General features: G+C 34.0%; 1 protein-coding gene across 4 annotated transcripts in view; it reads left to right on the top strand.

The window, feature by feature from the left end:
• RAB3GAP1 (RAB3 GTPase activating protein catalytic subunit 1) overlaps positions 1 to 12,145 on the top strand; it is an 83,299-nt gene that overhangs the window by 20,577 nt on the left and 50,577 nt on the right. For all 4 annotated transcript variants that reach the window (XM_033111720.1, XM_033111719.1, XM_033111718.1 and 1 more), the window contains exons 4-5: positions 2,707 to 2,839; positions 5,596 to 5,674. In XM_033111720.1, the coding sequence (XP_032967611.1) occupies positions 2,707 to 2,839; positions 5,596 to 5,674 (212 nt within the window). The remainder of the gene's footprint in view (positions 1 to 2,706; positions 2,840 to 5,595; positions 5,675 to 12,145) is intronic.

Genomic DNA, 12,145 nt, shown 5'->3' with positions numbered 1-12,145 from the left:
GTTAACTGTTTATTGATCATAGCTTCTTTTGCTAAGTGTCTGTTCAAGTCTTTTGCTCATTTAAAAACAATTAGTTTGTTTAGTTTTTAAAATTATCCTCATATGTTCTGGTCTTAACCCTTGTCTTTTGATAATCGTAAGTTTATTTTAATGAAATTCATTTTCTCAATTAAAATTTTTTATTGTTAGTACCTTTTGTGTCCTATCAAAGGGGTCTTTGCCTATCTCAAGGTTGTAAAGATAGTCTCCGATGCTTTATTCCATGTGATTATCTTACTGTTCTAGGACCATTTGTTGAAAAGACCATCCTTTCCCTACTGAATTGCAGTGGCTCCTCTATTGTAAAATGAAGTCTATGTGTGACTGTATTTCTGGACTATTAGATTTCATTGATCTATTTGTCTTTATGCCAATACTAGACTGCCTTAATTACTGTAGCAAAGTAAATCTTAAAATCAGGTAGTGTATTTTTTTAATCAAAATTATTTTAGCTATTCTTGGTCCTTTGGATTTTCATATGAGATTTAGAATCAGCTTGTCAGTTTCTACAAAATGCCTGCTGGGACTTTGATTAGGATTGTGTTTAATTTATAGATCAATTTGGGGAGAATTGACTTCTTCATGGTATTGTTGTCTTCCAGTGCATGTATACGATATATCTCTTAGGTCTTTAATATCTTTCGATAACGTTTTGAAATATTTTTAGGTAGTATTTTTAGGTAGAGTTCTTATTCTCCTGAAGTTTACTCAAAGATATTTATTTTTGATGTTGCAAGTGGTATTTTTTTTTTTAATTTTATTTTCCAAGTGTTTGTCGCTACTATATAAAAGTACAGATGGTTTTGTATATTGACCTTGAATTTCACAACTTCGTAAACTCAACAGTTAGTTTTAGTAGTTTGTACATTCCTTTGGATATTCTACGTATATAATTAGGCCATCTGTGAGTGCAGATAGTTTTCTTTCTTTCCAATCTATATGCTTGTTTCTTTTATTTTGTCTGAGTGGGGCCCTCAGTGGTTATTTTTGATGAATTACTGGATTAATTTTGAACTGGAATTGTTATTAGGTTGGTGCAAAAGTAATTGCGGTTTTTGCGATTATTTTCAACCTTTTAAACTGCAGTTACTTTTGCATAATATTTCTGGTTCTAATCGTAAATTGACTTGAAGGAAGGAAGTTAGAATATTGCTTTTCAGTTGAACTAAATAATCTTAAAAATTCTATTTTGGAGAAAGAACCTGGATGCCTTTCCTTTATTGGATACAACCAAATACTCCTGAGATAGCTGTTGGTAAGGTTGACAGCAGTACCCAGAATCCAGGATTAGGGTCAGATAGTTTTGTTTTTAATATCATTTAAAAAGAATATTTCAGCTTTTCTGCAAGTTTGAAAAAGGGACTTAACCTCTCATTTTCTGGACTTCTTCTCTTTTTTAGTTTTACCCTTAACTTCTTTATAATAGGCATTTCTCCTAGTAAACCAACCTCTTACCCACCTTACTTATTGCAGTTTGAGGCTTGTGGAATGGGCCATCTAAGTCTTGATTTAACACAAGTTAACCTCACTTTAAAGAAACCCAACATGTAAAAATCATAGTTTTTTTGATGCATGTCATAATGATGATTATTCTTCTAACGAAAAGATTGCTATTTGATGTGTTTACTTAATGAGATAACTCTAGGACATTTAAAATATGATTTAATTCCATTGAGAATTGTAAACACCTTGCCAGGAACACATAAACCATTTGCGTGTTATACATTAGGTTTAGTCATGAAAACACTTTTTAAAAGCTCAGTAACACACAGAATCATTGTTTACATATTTTCTATCTAGTTTGGAACTATCTGTGCTTGGCAAGTTGCTGGGTTTAATTTACTGCCTCGTAGTGGTGCTGTGCTACAATGAGTATATAAACTCCACTGGAAAGAATAGATATGGGAGATTAGAGGCCCCTCGGGAAAAATTCTTTTTTATCATTATGTTGTATAAGTTAAGGTGCTCTTTGGAACTGTTAATTAAAATGGTTTCCAGTCAAGAAGTTACCTTTTAAAGGAAAATAATTGAATGCCAAAGCTTGATAAATTTGCAATAACCTGTTAAGCACATAAGTACATATAGATGTTAAGCACATATAGATGTTATGTCACTTAAATTGATTCTACAGACTTCTTTTTTATGAAGCAATTTCTGAGTTTCAGTAATGCTGTGCGCTACATAGTGATGTTACTTGATTTGAGATTTTATAAAAGTATATTTTATTGCCATGCATTTTTCTAATTTTTAAACTTTATAAAATGTCATCATTTTCAGTTAAAAGTAACTCAGAGATTCTGCTGTTGATAAAGAGGGTTTTTCTTTTTGCATATGAAAAGGCATGGGGGTTTACTGTATATTCATGGTTTTATATAGAGACTCATCTCACAAAAATTATTTGAAAATTATAATTTTGTATGTCTCTTGTTAATAGTCTAGGGGAATTTTCTTTTTAAAGGAATACTGATAAATCATTTATAAAAATAACTTCCTCTTTGTTTTATTCACTTAATATAGTATTTTTCCTTTTTCTTTAATTATATGCAGGATAGTTATAGGATGAAACTTTTAGATTAATGGGGAGCAAAAGGGAAAAAATTCCTGTGGTTAATAAACATAATGGTAGCTATTAAATAGTTTTTCCCCCCATTTTATTGTTAACTACAGGGTGTATTTACATCTGGCACATGGGAAGAGAAATCAGATGAAATTTCCTTTGCTGATTTCAAGTTCTCAATAACTCATCATTATCTTGTACAAGAACCCACTGATAAAGAAGGAAAGGATGAAGTATTAGAAGGTAAGTGTTTATATGTATTTTAAACTCTTGACTTTTAAGAATGATTATAATTTTGAATTATGAATTTAGTTGTCTTAATTATGTGGTATCTTCTGGAGATGTTTTATGTGTATGTATGTAAAGTTGTTGCACCACATGTGAAGTATAGTATGATCTTTTCAGAGGAAAAATCACAATATCATTCATTTTAATTAAATCAGCAAATATTTATTGAGTGCTAGGTACTCTGCTAAGCCCAACTGAACCCAAACGTAAATTTACATTCCAGTAGGGGAGGTAAGGTCTATAAGTAACAGTAATGGGAGGTAGAAAATGATAAGTTCTCTCCCAAAGCACAGATAAAGTTCTGAAGTTCAGAGGAGAAAAGATCCCTTTTCATTGGGACCAACTAGAGAAAGTGTCATGGAGAATGAAGCAACTAAGCTGGGCTTTGAAGGACTAAAGAAAAGGTTATTGATTAGCCAGTATAGTGTTTTGGATATATCCCAGAATTTAGAGTCAGATCAAGGAGATTAAATTCTGGTTTTTCTGCTTAGTAGTTACTTGACCTTTCTAAACTTGAATTATCTTAAGATGAAGTAATACTATGTGGAGGGTTAGTGGGAAGATTTAATGAGAGACTGTACGTAAGTGGCTATCTTAGTACCTGGCCCATCGCTAGATACTTAGTAAATCTGCTTATACTTGTTAATTGTCCACATCATCACAAATCTCTGTAAATGGTGCCTGTAGGTATTTATAGGTCAAATCATCCAAAATCTCTGTTCTTAGATATATTAGTATATAACAGTGAATAAGCAAGTTATTGAAAAAACATGAATCTTGGAGCTGTCAGTCAAATACCCTTTTTTATTCATTTAGAAAATAAGTATGCAGAATGTGTGTTAAAGTTTTTCTGATCAGTTGAGGACATTTTGCTAAGTGAAGTAAGTCAAACAGAGAAAGACAAATGCTGTATGGTCTCCTTTATATGTGGAATCCAAAACAAAAACAACCACAACCAAGCTTATAGATACAGAGAACAGATTGGGGTTGCCAGAGGCAGGTCATGGAGGGTGGGTGAAATGGGTGAAGAGGGTCAGAAGGTAGAGTCTTGTCATAAATAAGTCATGGAGATGTAAGGTATAGCTTGGTGAGCACAGTTGATAATATTTGAGAGGTAAATGGATTAGTTAAAGCATTGTTGCATGTGTGTAGGTATGGTGCAGTTTTAATGGGGTTGTCATTGAAGCTGTAAGTAATGGTAGAAGTTAGAATGTACAAGTAAAACATCAGCTTAGTTAATTTGGAAGTACACATTTAATACTATTAGGATGGTGCAAAAGTAATTGTGGTTTTAAAGGTTAATAATTGTAAAAACTGCAATTACTTTTGCACCAACCTAATATATCATCAGCTGTCAGAAGATTTGAGCACTGATCTTTTATTTTGTTGGAGTTGCTTATTGCTGTAGTTAAGTAGAGTATTAAGTCATTAGTGTTCTCCATTTTATTCTTTTTTCAAACTAAATATACATTTGCTAAGCAATTACAGCTGTACAGCAAAAGGAAATATTTTTATGAACAAGTATTAATTCTTTATGCTTTGAATTTATTATGCATTATGAATAAATAATGACCATTGATGTTAGTATCTAATGGATAGCAATGCAATTGCTTAAAGATGATATGGTTATAAGTGGGAAGCTGGTTAGTGGTTTTACAAGAACATTTAAGATGTCCAGGGTCCAGCAAAGTTGCCGTAGGAGGTGATACACTGGGGTGCCAACAAAAAAATGTCTACAAGTGGACACTTTGGTCAGCGTTGCTCAAGCAGTAGTTCGCTGTAATCAGAAGTGTCTGGACGCTGATGGTAACCACTTTGAGCACCTTTTTAATTGCAGAGGTCAAACATAACTTTTAGTCATCTTTTGTTATTGGTATATATTGAGTATTACAATTTTAATACAGTTTTCCTTTCTTAAAATGTGTATACATTTTTTTGGCACTCTCTGTAGAATTGACAGATCTCTAAGTAGAATTTTGAAGAAAAGTAGAGACAAAGGCAGACCAAAAAGAACAAATAAAATAGGCTTTCTAGTAGGGAAATTGTTTGAGTCATGATTTAGAAGAAAGTAAAATAATATAAACATATGACTATATATGTATGCATATATAATGAATATATAGTGTGTGTGTGTATAAATTTTTTTTATAGGCTGGCTCTTTTGAAGAGAAAGACAGACATCCATCTCTCTTCTCCCAAATATTAGTGCTATCCCTAGATACAAATTTTTTTTTAAATTTATTGGGGTGACCATTGTTAGTAAAATTACATAGATTTCAGTTGTACAATTCTGTATCACATCATCTATAAGTTACATTGTGTGTTCACCACCCAGAGTCAGTTCTCCTTCCATCACCATATATTTGATCCCCCTTACCCTCATCTCCCATCCCCCAACCCCCTTACCCTCTGGTAACCACTAAATTACGTTCCCCAGATTAATTTTCAAAACCCCATGGCCATCTTGTGGTTACTGATTGTTTTCTAATCCCCTCACCTTCCCCCTTACCCCCACCCCCCCGCCCATCTAGCAACCCTCAGTTTTTCCTCTTTGTCTCCAAAACTGTTCCTAGATACAAATTTTTAAGCCATTGTAAAACCACATAGACTAGCAAGACATGTTATATAATATGATTTCTTTAAATCATGTTATAAAATTTTGCCTTAGAATGAACATATTAATTTTATTATTATCTAATGTTTTTTTGTAGATGTTATCCCACAATCTATGCAAGATTTGCTGTGTATGAATAATGACTTTCCTCCAAGAGCACATTGCCTGGTAAGATGGTAGGTATACATTTTACTCAAATAACTTTTGGTGTGTGTGTTGGCGGGGCTGCATGACCTCCCTCAGGTTTGGTGGTATGCTAGGAGGACCCACAGGCCTTAGCGTCTAATCACACACTTACTGCTATGATTTATTACAGTGACAGCATGCAAAGCAAAATCAGCAAAGGGAAAGGTGCCTGAGGCAAAGTTTGGAGGAAGTGCTCGTGTTTAAGAGTCCTTTCCTCATGGAGTCACACAGGACATACTTAATTCCCTTAGCAACAAGGTGTAACGACATATGAAATGTTATCTACCAGGGAAGCTTGTTAGAGGCTCTGCTCTAAGGGATTTTAATTGGGGGCTGGCACCCTCTGAGTGGTACATAACAAAATTTCAGAGTTCTAGAAGGAAAGCAGATGATCAACATAAACCACATTGTACAAACAGTTTAGGGTCAGTAATTTACCATTTCGGGCAGTAGTAAGAATTCTCCCCTAATCCAAGTTCCCAGGTGCCAGTCAGAGGTCAGCCTTGCAGGCAGATTATTCTAAGGATAGCAGTCACAGGTCTACTGTTAACTCTTTTTCTGCACAGTATGTGTCATAAACTAGGGTAGTGTCTAACCTGATTCTGGTGATTAGCATAGAACACTTAAGTATCATAGAAAACTTAGTATGTGTGGTTGGAAATTGAATTGAAATTAATGTTGATCTCAGTTACATGATCACATAAAAGCTGTAAATTAGAAATGTGATACGATAGTATAAAAGATAACATCACATTTAAAAGGTCTTTATATTTTTCAGGTATTCAAAGTATGTCTGAACTTTATTTATTTTGGAAGGGGTGGCATTAAAACACACCATAACTAAAATGGCCTGAGTAGTATATGGTCAAGAAAGGAGACCTAGTTAAAGAGTATTTCTATACTGGTTTCAATTGTTCTGTTAGGGTGAGTTAGTCTTTCGATTTTTTTATTAAAGAATTTCTAAGAAAGGGGAGAAAATAACATATATGTTTCTTTTCCACTGTGATTACTACAGCAGGAAGACTAAGCACACTAAAAAAAGAGAAAAATTATTTGCAAGTGCAAATAAGATGGATATTGCTTGATATATTCCTGTTATTTTAGTGTGATCCTTTAAAAGCTGAACTTAAACAATTTAAACAACTATAAAAGGAATTTAATAAATTATCCATTTAATTTAATCCATCCACATTCTCTTCTGATCTTTCAAAATGTGAATGTATACATTTAACATCAGAAAATATATCAAAAGGCAGTGTGTTATCATAGAGCATGACTTGCATGCATGCGTTCATTCATTTAACATTAGTTGAACATCATTTGTTCAATTTGTTCAAATTGACAATTTGCCCACACACAGAATGAGACATGCTTGTGTTTAATTTTTGTTCAAGTACATTATCTCAGCAACTTTGGGCAAATTACTTAATTTCTCTGAATTGGTGTCTACATTGGTAAAGTCACTATAATAAGTATCATGCACCTTTAAGTGTAATTGTGAAGATTTAATAAAATAATGGCAATATAGTATGTTTATCAAAATTGGAATGCTGTTATATAATTTCTGTTCAACTTTTCAATATATGTTTCCAAAAACTGTATTTGGCACATAGTCCATAGTTTAAAATTATTCTTTGAATAAATAAATGAAACCTTTCTATGTATTAATGAATCTCTTGTTAGTGATTTATTTCTTTCAGTGTCTTAATGAAAAGCACTTGTTAGTAGCTTTTCTTAACCTTTCCATTTATTTAAAAAAATTAATGTACAGTAAAATTGACCTTTTTTTGGATGGACAGTTCACTGAACTTTAATACATATATAGGTTTTTGTTTTTTTTAAAACTACCAGTCAGGATATAAAACAGTTTTATAACCTGCCAGAAAACTCCTTGTTTGTGACTGTGTTCTTAGTCACTATTGTTTTGTCATTTCAAGAATGTTGTGGAGATGGAATCGTGTATTTGAGACTGGCTTCTTTCACTCAACTTAATGTTTTTGAGATCCTTCGAAGTAATTCTGTATGAATAGTTTGTTCCTTTTTATTGCTGAGTAGTATTGTATTATTGTAAGGATATACTAGTTTGTTTACTTTAACATTTGATTAAATGTTAAAGGATGGGATTGTTTCTAGATTTGGACATTTATAAATAGAGCTGTTATAAATATGTGTACAGATTTTTGTGTGCAAATGCATTTTCAGTTCATTTGTGTGAATATCTGCGGTGAGACTGCTAAGTCATATGGTAAGTGTATATTTTATAAGAAATGGCCAAACTAATTTCCAGACTAATTTTGCATTCCCACCAACAGTGTACGACTGTTCCAGTTGCCCTATATCCATACCAGCAGTTGGTGTCAGTATTTTTTGTTTTAGCCATTCTAATTGGTGTGTTGTAGGAGCTCATCCTAGTTTTAATTTGAATTTTGAACATCTTTCATGTGTTTGTTTGCTGTCATATATACTCTGTGGTGAAATGTCTGTTTAAATCTTTCGCCCACTTTTTAATTGGGTTGTTTTCTTACTATTGAGTTTTGAGAGTTCTTTATATATTCTTAATACAAATATTTTCTGCCAGACAGTAGCTTATCATGTTATTCTTTTAGCATTACCTTTACCAGAATAAGTTTTAAAATTTGATGAAGTTCCGTTTATCAGTTTTTTACTTTATGGATCCTGATTTTGGTGCCATGTCTAAGAACTTGCACCAAGTCACAGAGCTTTCTCCTATTTAAAAGAAAATAGACTTAAAATTTTTTTGGTTTATTTTAGATTTACAGAAAAGTTACAGAGATAGTACAGACTTTTGGTGTACCCTTCACCCAGTTTTCTCTACTGTTAACAGCTTATATTACCTTGGTATGTGTGTCAAAACTGGGAAACCAACATTGGAACATTATTACTAGGTAAATTTTATTTAACTAGTTTTCTTACTTAATGTCCATTTTCTGTTCCAGGATCCAAGTCAGGATACCACATTGCATTTAGTCATCAGGTCACCTTAAAAATTTTAGTCTCTGGTTTGTGAGAATTTCTCAATCTTTCCTTATTTTTCATCACCTTGACAGTTTTGAGGAGTACTTGTCATGTATTTTGTAGAATCTCCTTCAGTTTGGGTTTGTCTCTTTTTTTTATGATTATACTTGGGTTATGGGTTTTTGGAAAGAATACCATAAAGGTGAAGTGCCTTTTTCATCATGTGTCAGAAAGTCATGTTATCAACATGACTTAATCACTGGAGATGTTGACTTATATCACCTGACCAAGTCTCTGTTTTATTCTAGAAGTTTTACATTTCATATTTAGATCTAGTATCTATTTCAAGTTATTTTTTGCGTAAGGTATGAAGTTTAGGTTAAGGATTATTTTGTTTTTTTGCATGTCGATGTTCAGTTCCCACACCATTTGTGGAAAATAGTTTTCTTTCTCCATTGACTTACTTGTGCATCTTTGTTGAAAATCATTTGGCCATATTTGTGTAGGTTTATGTCTGGATGCTTTTGGTTTCTGTAGTTTTATAATAAGTCTTTAAAGTAGGTACTGTGATTCCTCCAATTTTATTTTTCCTTTTCAACATTGTTTTGACTATTCTAGCTCCTTTTCCATTTACATTTTAGAATTGGTTTGTCTATATCTACAGAAAGTCCTGGTGGAATTTTGGTTGGAATTGCTTTAAATTTATTGATCAATTTGGGAAGAATTGATATCTTGACTATGCTGAGTCTTCCTTTTTTTAACATGGTTGGTTTCTAAAGTTTTAGGTTTTCTTTGGTTTCTTGCATCAGTGTCTTATAGTTTTCAACATACATTGCTTTCTTTTTTTAAGGAGCTATTATAATGGTATTATTTTTTAAAATTTCATTTCTAGCTGTTTGTTGCTAGCATATAGGAATGTGACTGATTTTTATGCATTGGCCTTATATCCTATGATATTACTTGATTCAGTTATTAGTTCTTGGAAGAGTTTTGTAGTGTTTTTAGGGTTTTCCATGTAAATGGTCATTGATAATTGATCCTAATCATGTGATTTGTTGCATGCTTCACTCTATTTAAAGGATATATCTATCATTGAAATACCTTCTAATGACCAATTTCTGAAACCATCGTTAGGGATTTAGTCCCTTGATTAATTGTTATTCCTTATAGTGTAATAAAATAAATACCCTGCAAATGACACAGATTATAGCTTTAGCAGACATTTATGCCCAAATGTAAATTCATGAGCTCTTTACTGAGCAGAAGTTTTAATAAGAAGGCAGGATAATGAACCCTCTTTACCTCCTACGGTTTTCCACACCCAAAAACTGAATATAAGTTACATGGCAAGAAGGAATCAAGGGAGCAGATAGAATTAGGGTTGCTAATCAGCAGACTTTAAGATTTATCCTGGATTATTTATCCTGGATTACAGGGTGGGCCCGCTGTAATCACAAGAAAAAATTTTTAAAAGTGGAAGAAAGAGGCAGAACGAGTCAGTGTGAGTGATGTGATGTGGGAAGAACTTGGCCTGCTGTTGCTGCATTTGAAGATGAAAGAAGAATGGCCACGAGCCAAGGAATGAAGGTAGCCTTTAGAAACTGGAAAAGGGAAGGAATGGATTATCCCTTGGAGCCTCCAGAAGGCTGTTAGCCTTGCTGACAATTTGATTTTAGCCCAGTGAGACTTGTGTCAGACTTCTGACCTATAGAACTATAAGATAATAAATTTGGATTGTTTTAAGCCACCAAGTTTGTGATATTTTGTTACAGCAGCCATATGAAAATAATAACGAAAAGTGATAGTATAAATACATGTCTGGGGAGGCTCCCCTGAGACTGGAAAAATACACTGAAAGTACAGCTAGGTTTAACTGAGGACAGATTTTGTCTCTGTGATTTTGCCTTTCTCTGTGGTTCAATCCAAGGAATAGAAAGAAGATTAAAGAAAAATGAACAGAACTTCAGAGATCTTTGGGTCATTGTCAGGTGTTCCAAAGCATACAAATGGGAGTCCCAGCTGAAGAGAAGTAAAGGGACTGGAAAACAATATTTAAAGAAATAATGACTGAAAGTGTCCCATATTTGATGAAAAACTTTTACTTATGGACTCAGAAATCTCAACGAAGCCCAAGTATGATAAACACAAAGAGAGCCACACCTAGACACATTATAGTCAGCTTGCTAAAACCCAAATACAAAGAGAATCTTGAAAGTAGCAAGAGAAAAATGACTCATCGTGGACAAGAGGACAGTACTACTTGCTGATTTTTCAGAAACAGTGGAGGCTAGAGGGCAGTACAATGACATATTCAGAGTGCTGAAAGGAAAAACTGTCAGCCGAGAATTCTATATCTAGCAAAACTATCTTTAAAAAAAAAAGTGAGGGCTGGCCCGGTGGCTCAGGCGGTTAGAGCTCCATGCTCCTAACTCCGAAGGCGGCCAGTTCGATTCCCACATGGGCCAGTGGGCTCTAAACCACAAGGTTGCAGGTTCAACTCCTCGAGGATGGTGGGCTCCGCCCCCTGCAACTAAGATTGAACATGGCATCTTGAGCTGAGCTGCCTCCCGGATGGCTCAGTTGGTTAGAGCGCATCCTCTCAACCACAAGGTTGCCAGTTCAATTCCTCGACTCCCGCAAGGGATGGTGGGCAGCGCCCCGTGCAACTAAAATTGAACACAGCACCTTGAGCTGAGCTGCCGCTGAGCTCCCGGATAGCACAGTTGGTTGGAATGCGTCCTCTTAACCACAGGTTGCCGGTTCGACTCCCGCAAGGGATGGTGTGCTGTGACCCCTGCAACTAGAAAATGGCAACTGGACCTGGAGTTGAGCTGCACCCTCCACAACTAAGACTGAAAGGATAACAACTTGAAGCTGAACGGCACCCTCCACAACTAAGATTGAAAGGACAACAACTTGACTTGGAAAAAAGGCCTGGAAGTACACACTGTCCCCAGTAAAGTCCTGTTCCCCTTCCGCAATAAAAAGCCTTTAAAATAAATAAATGAATAAATAAATATTTTTTAAAAAGTGAAATAACAACATTGTCATATAAACAAAGACAGAGAATTCATTGCAGTCATACCTGCCTTATAGGCACTATTAAAAGAAACAGATGGTACCTTGGATACACAGGAAGGTATGAAAATCATTGGAAACACTCTGGTAAATATAAATGATATATCCTCTTAATTAAAAAAAAATAAGATTGCTTAAACAATAACTATAGTACTGTATTGTTGGGTTTATAACATATATGTAGCATGTAATATATATGACAGTATTGCACACAAAAGAGGAGGGGGAAATAGAGCTATACTGTATAAAATTCGCTAGATTTTACCAGAATTAATCTGAGTAGATTATAAGTGAAGATATAGATTGCAATATTCAAAGATAGCTGGAGGATAAAAATTGAGTAAAGCAATTGTTATTAAACATCTCCATTTTATTAGGTATTTTTTTTAGATGTGAGGTATTTAAAT

Source organism: Rhinolophus ferrumequinum, chromosome 8, assembly GCF_004115265.2.
Source record: "Rhinolophus ferrumequinum isolate MPI-CBG mRhiFer1 chromosome 8, mRhiFer1_v1.p, whole genome shotgun sequence".
Lineage (NCBI taxonomy): Eukaryota > Metazoa > Chordata > Mammalia > Chiroptera > Rhinolophidae > Rhinolophus > Rhinolophus ferrumequinum.
Note: the sequence above shows the minus strand (reverse complement) of the source record. Positions and strands in the feature narration are given on the sequence as shown.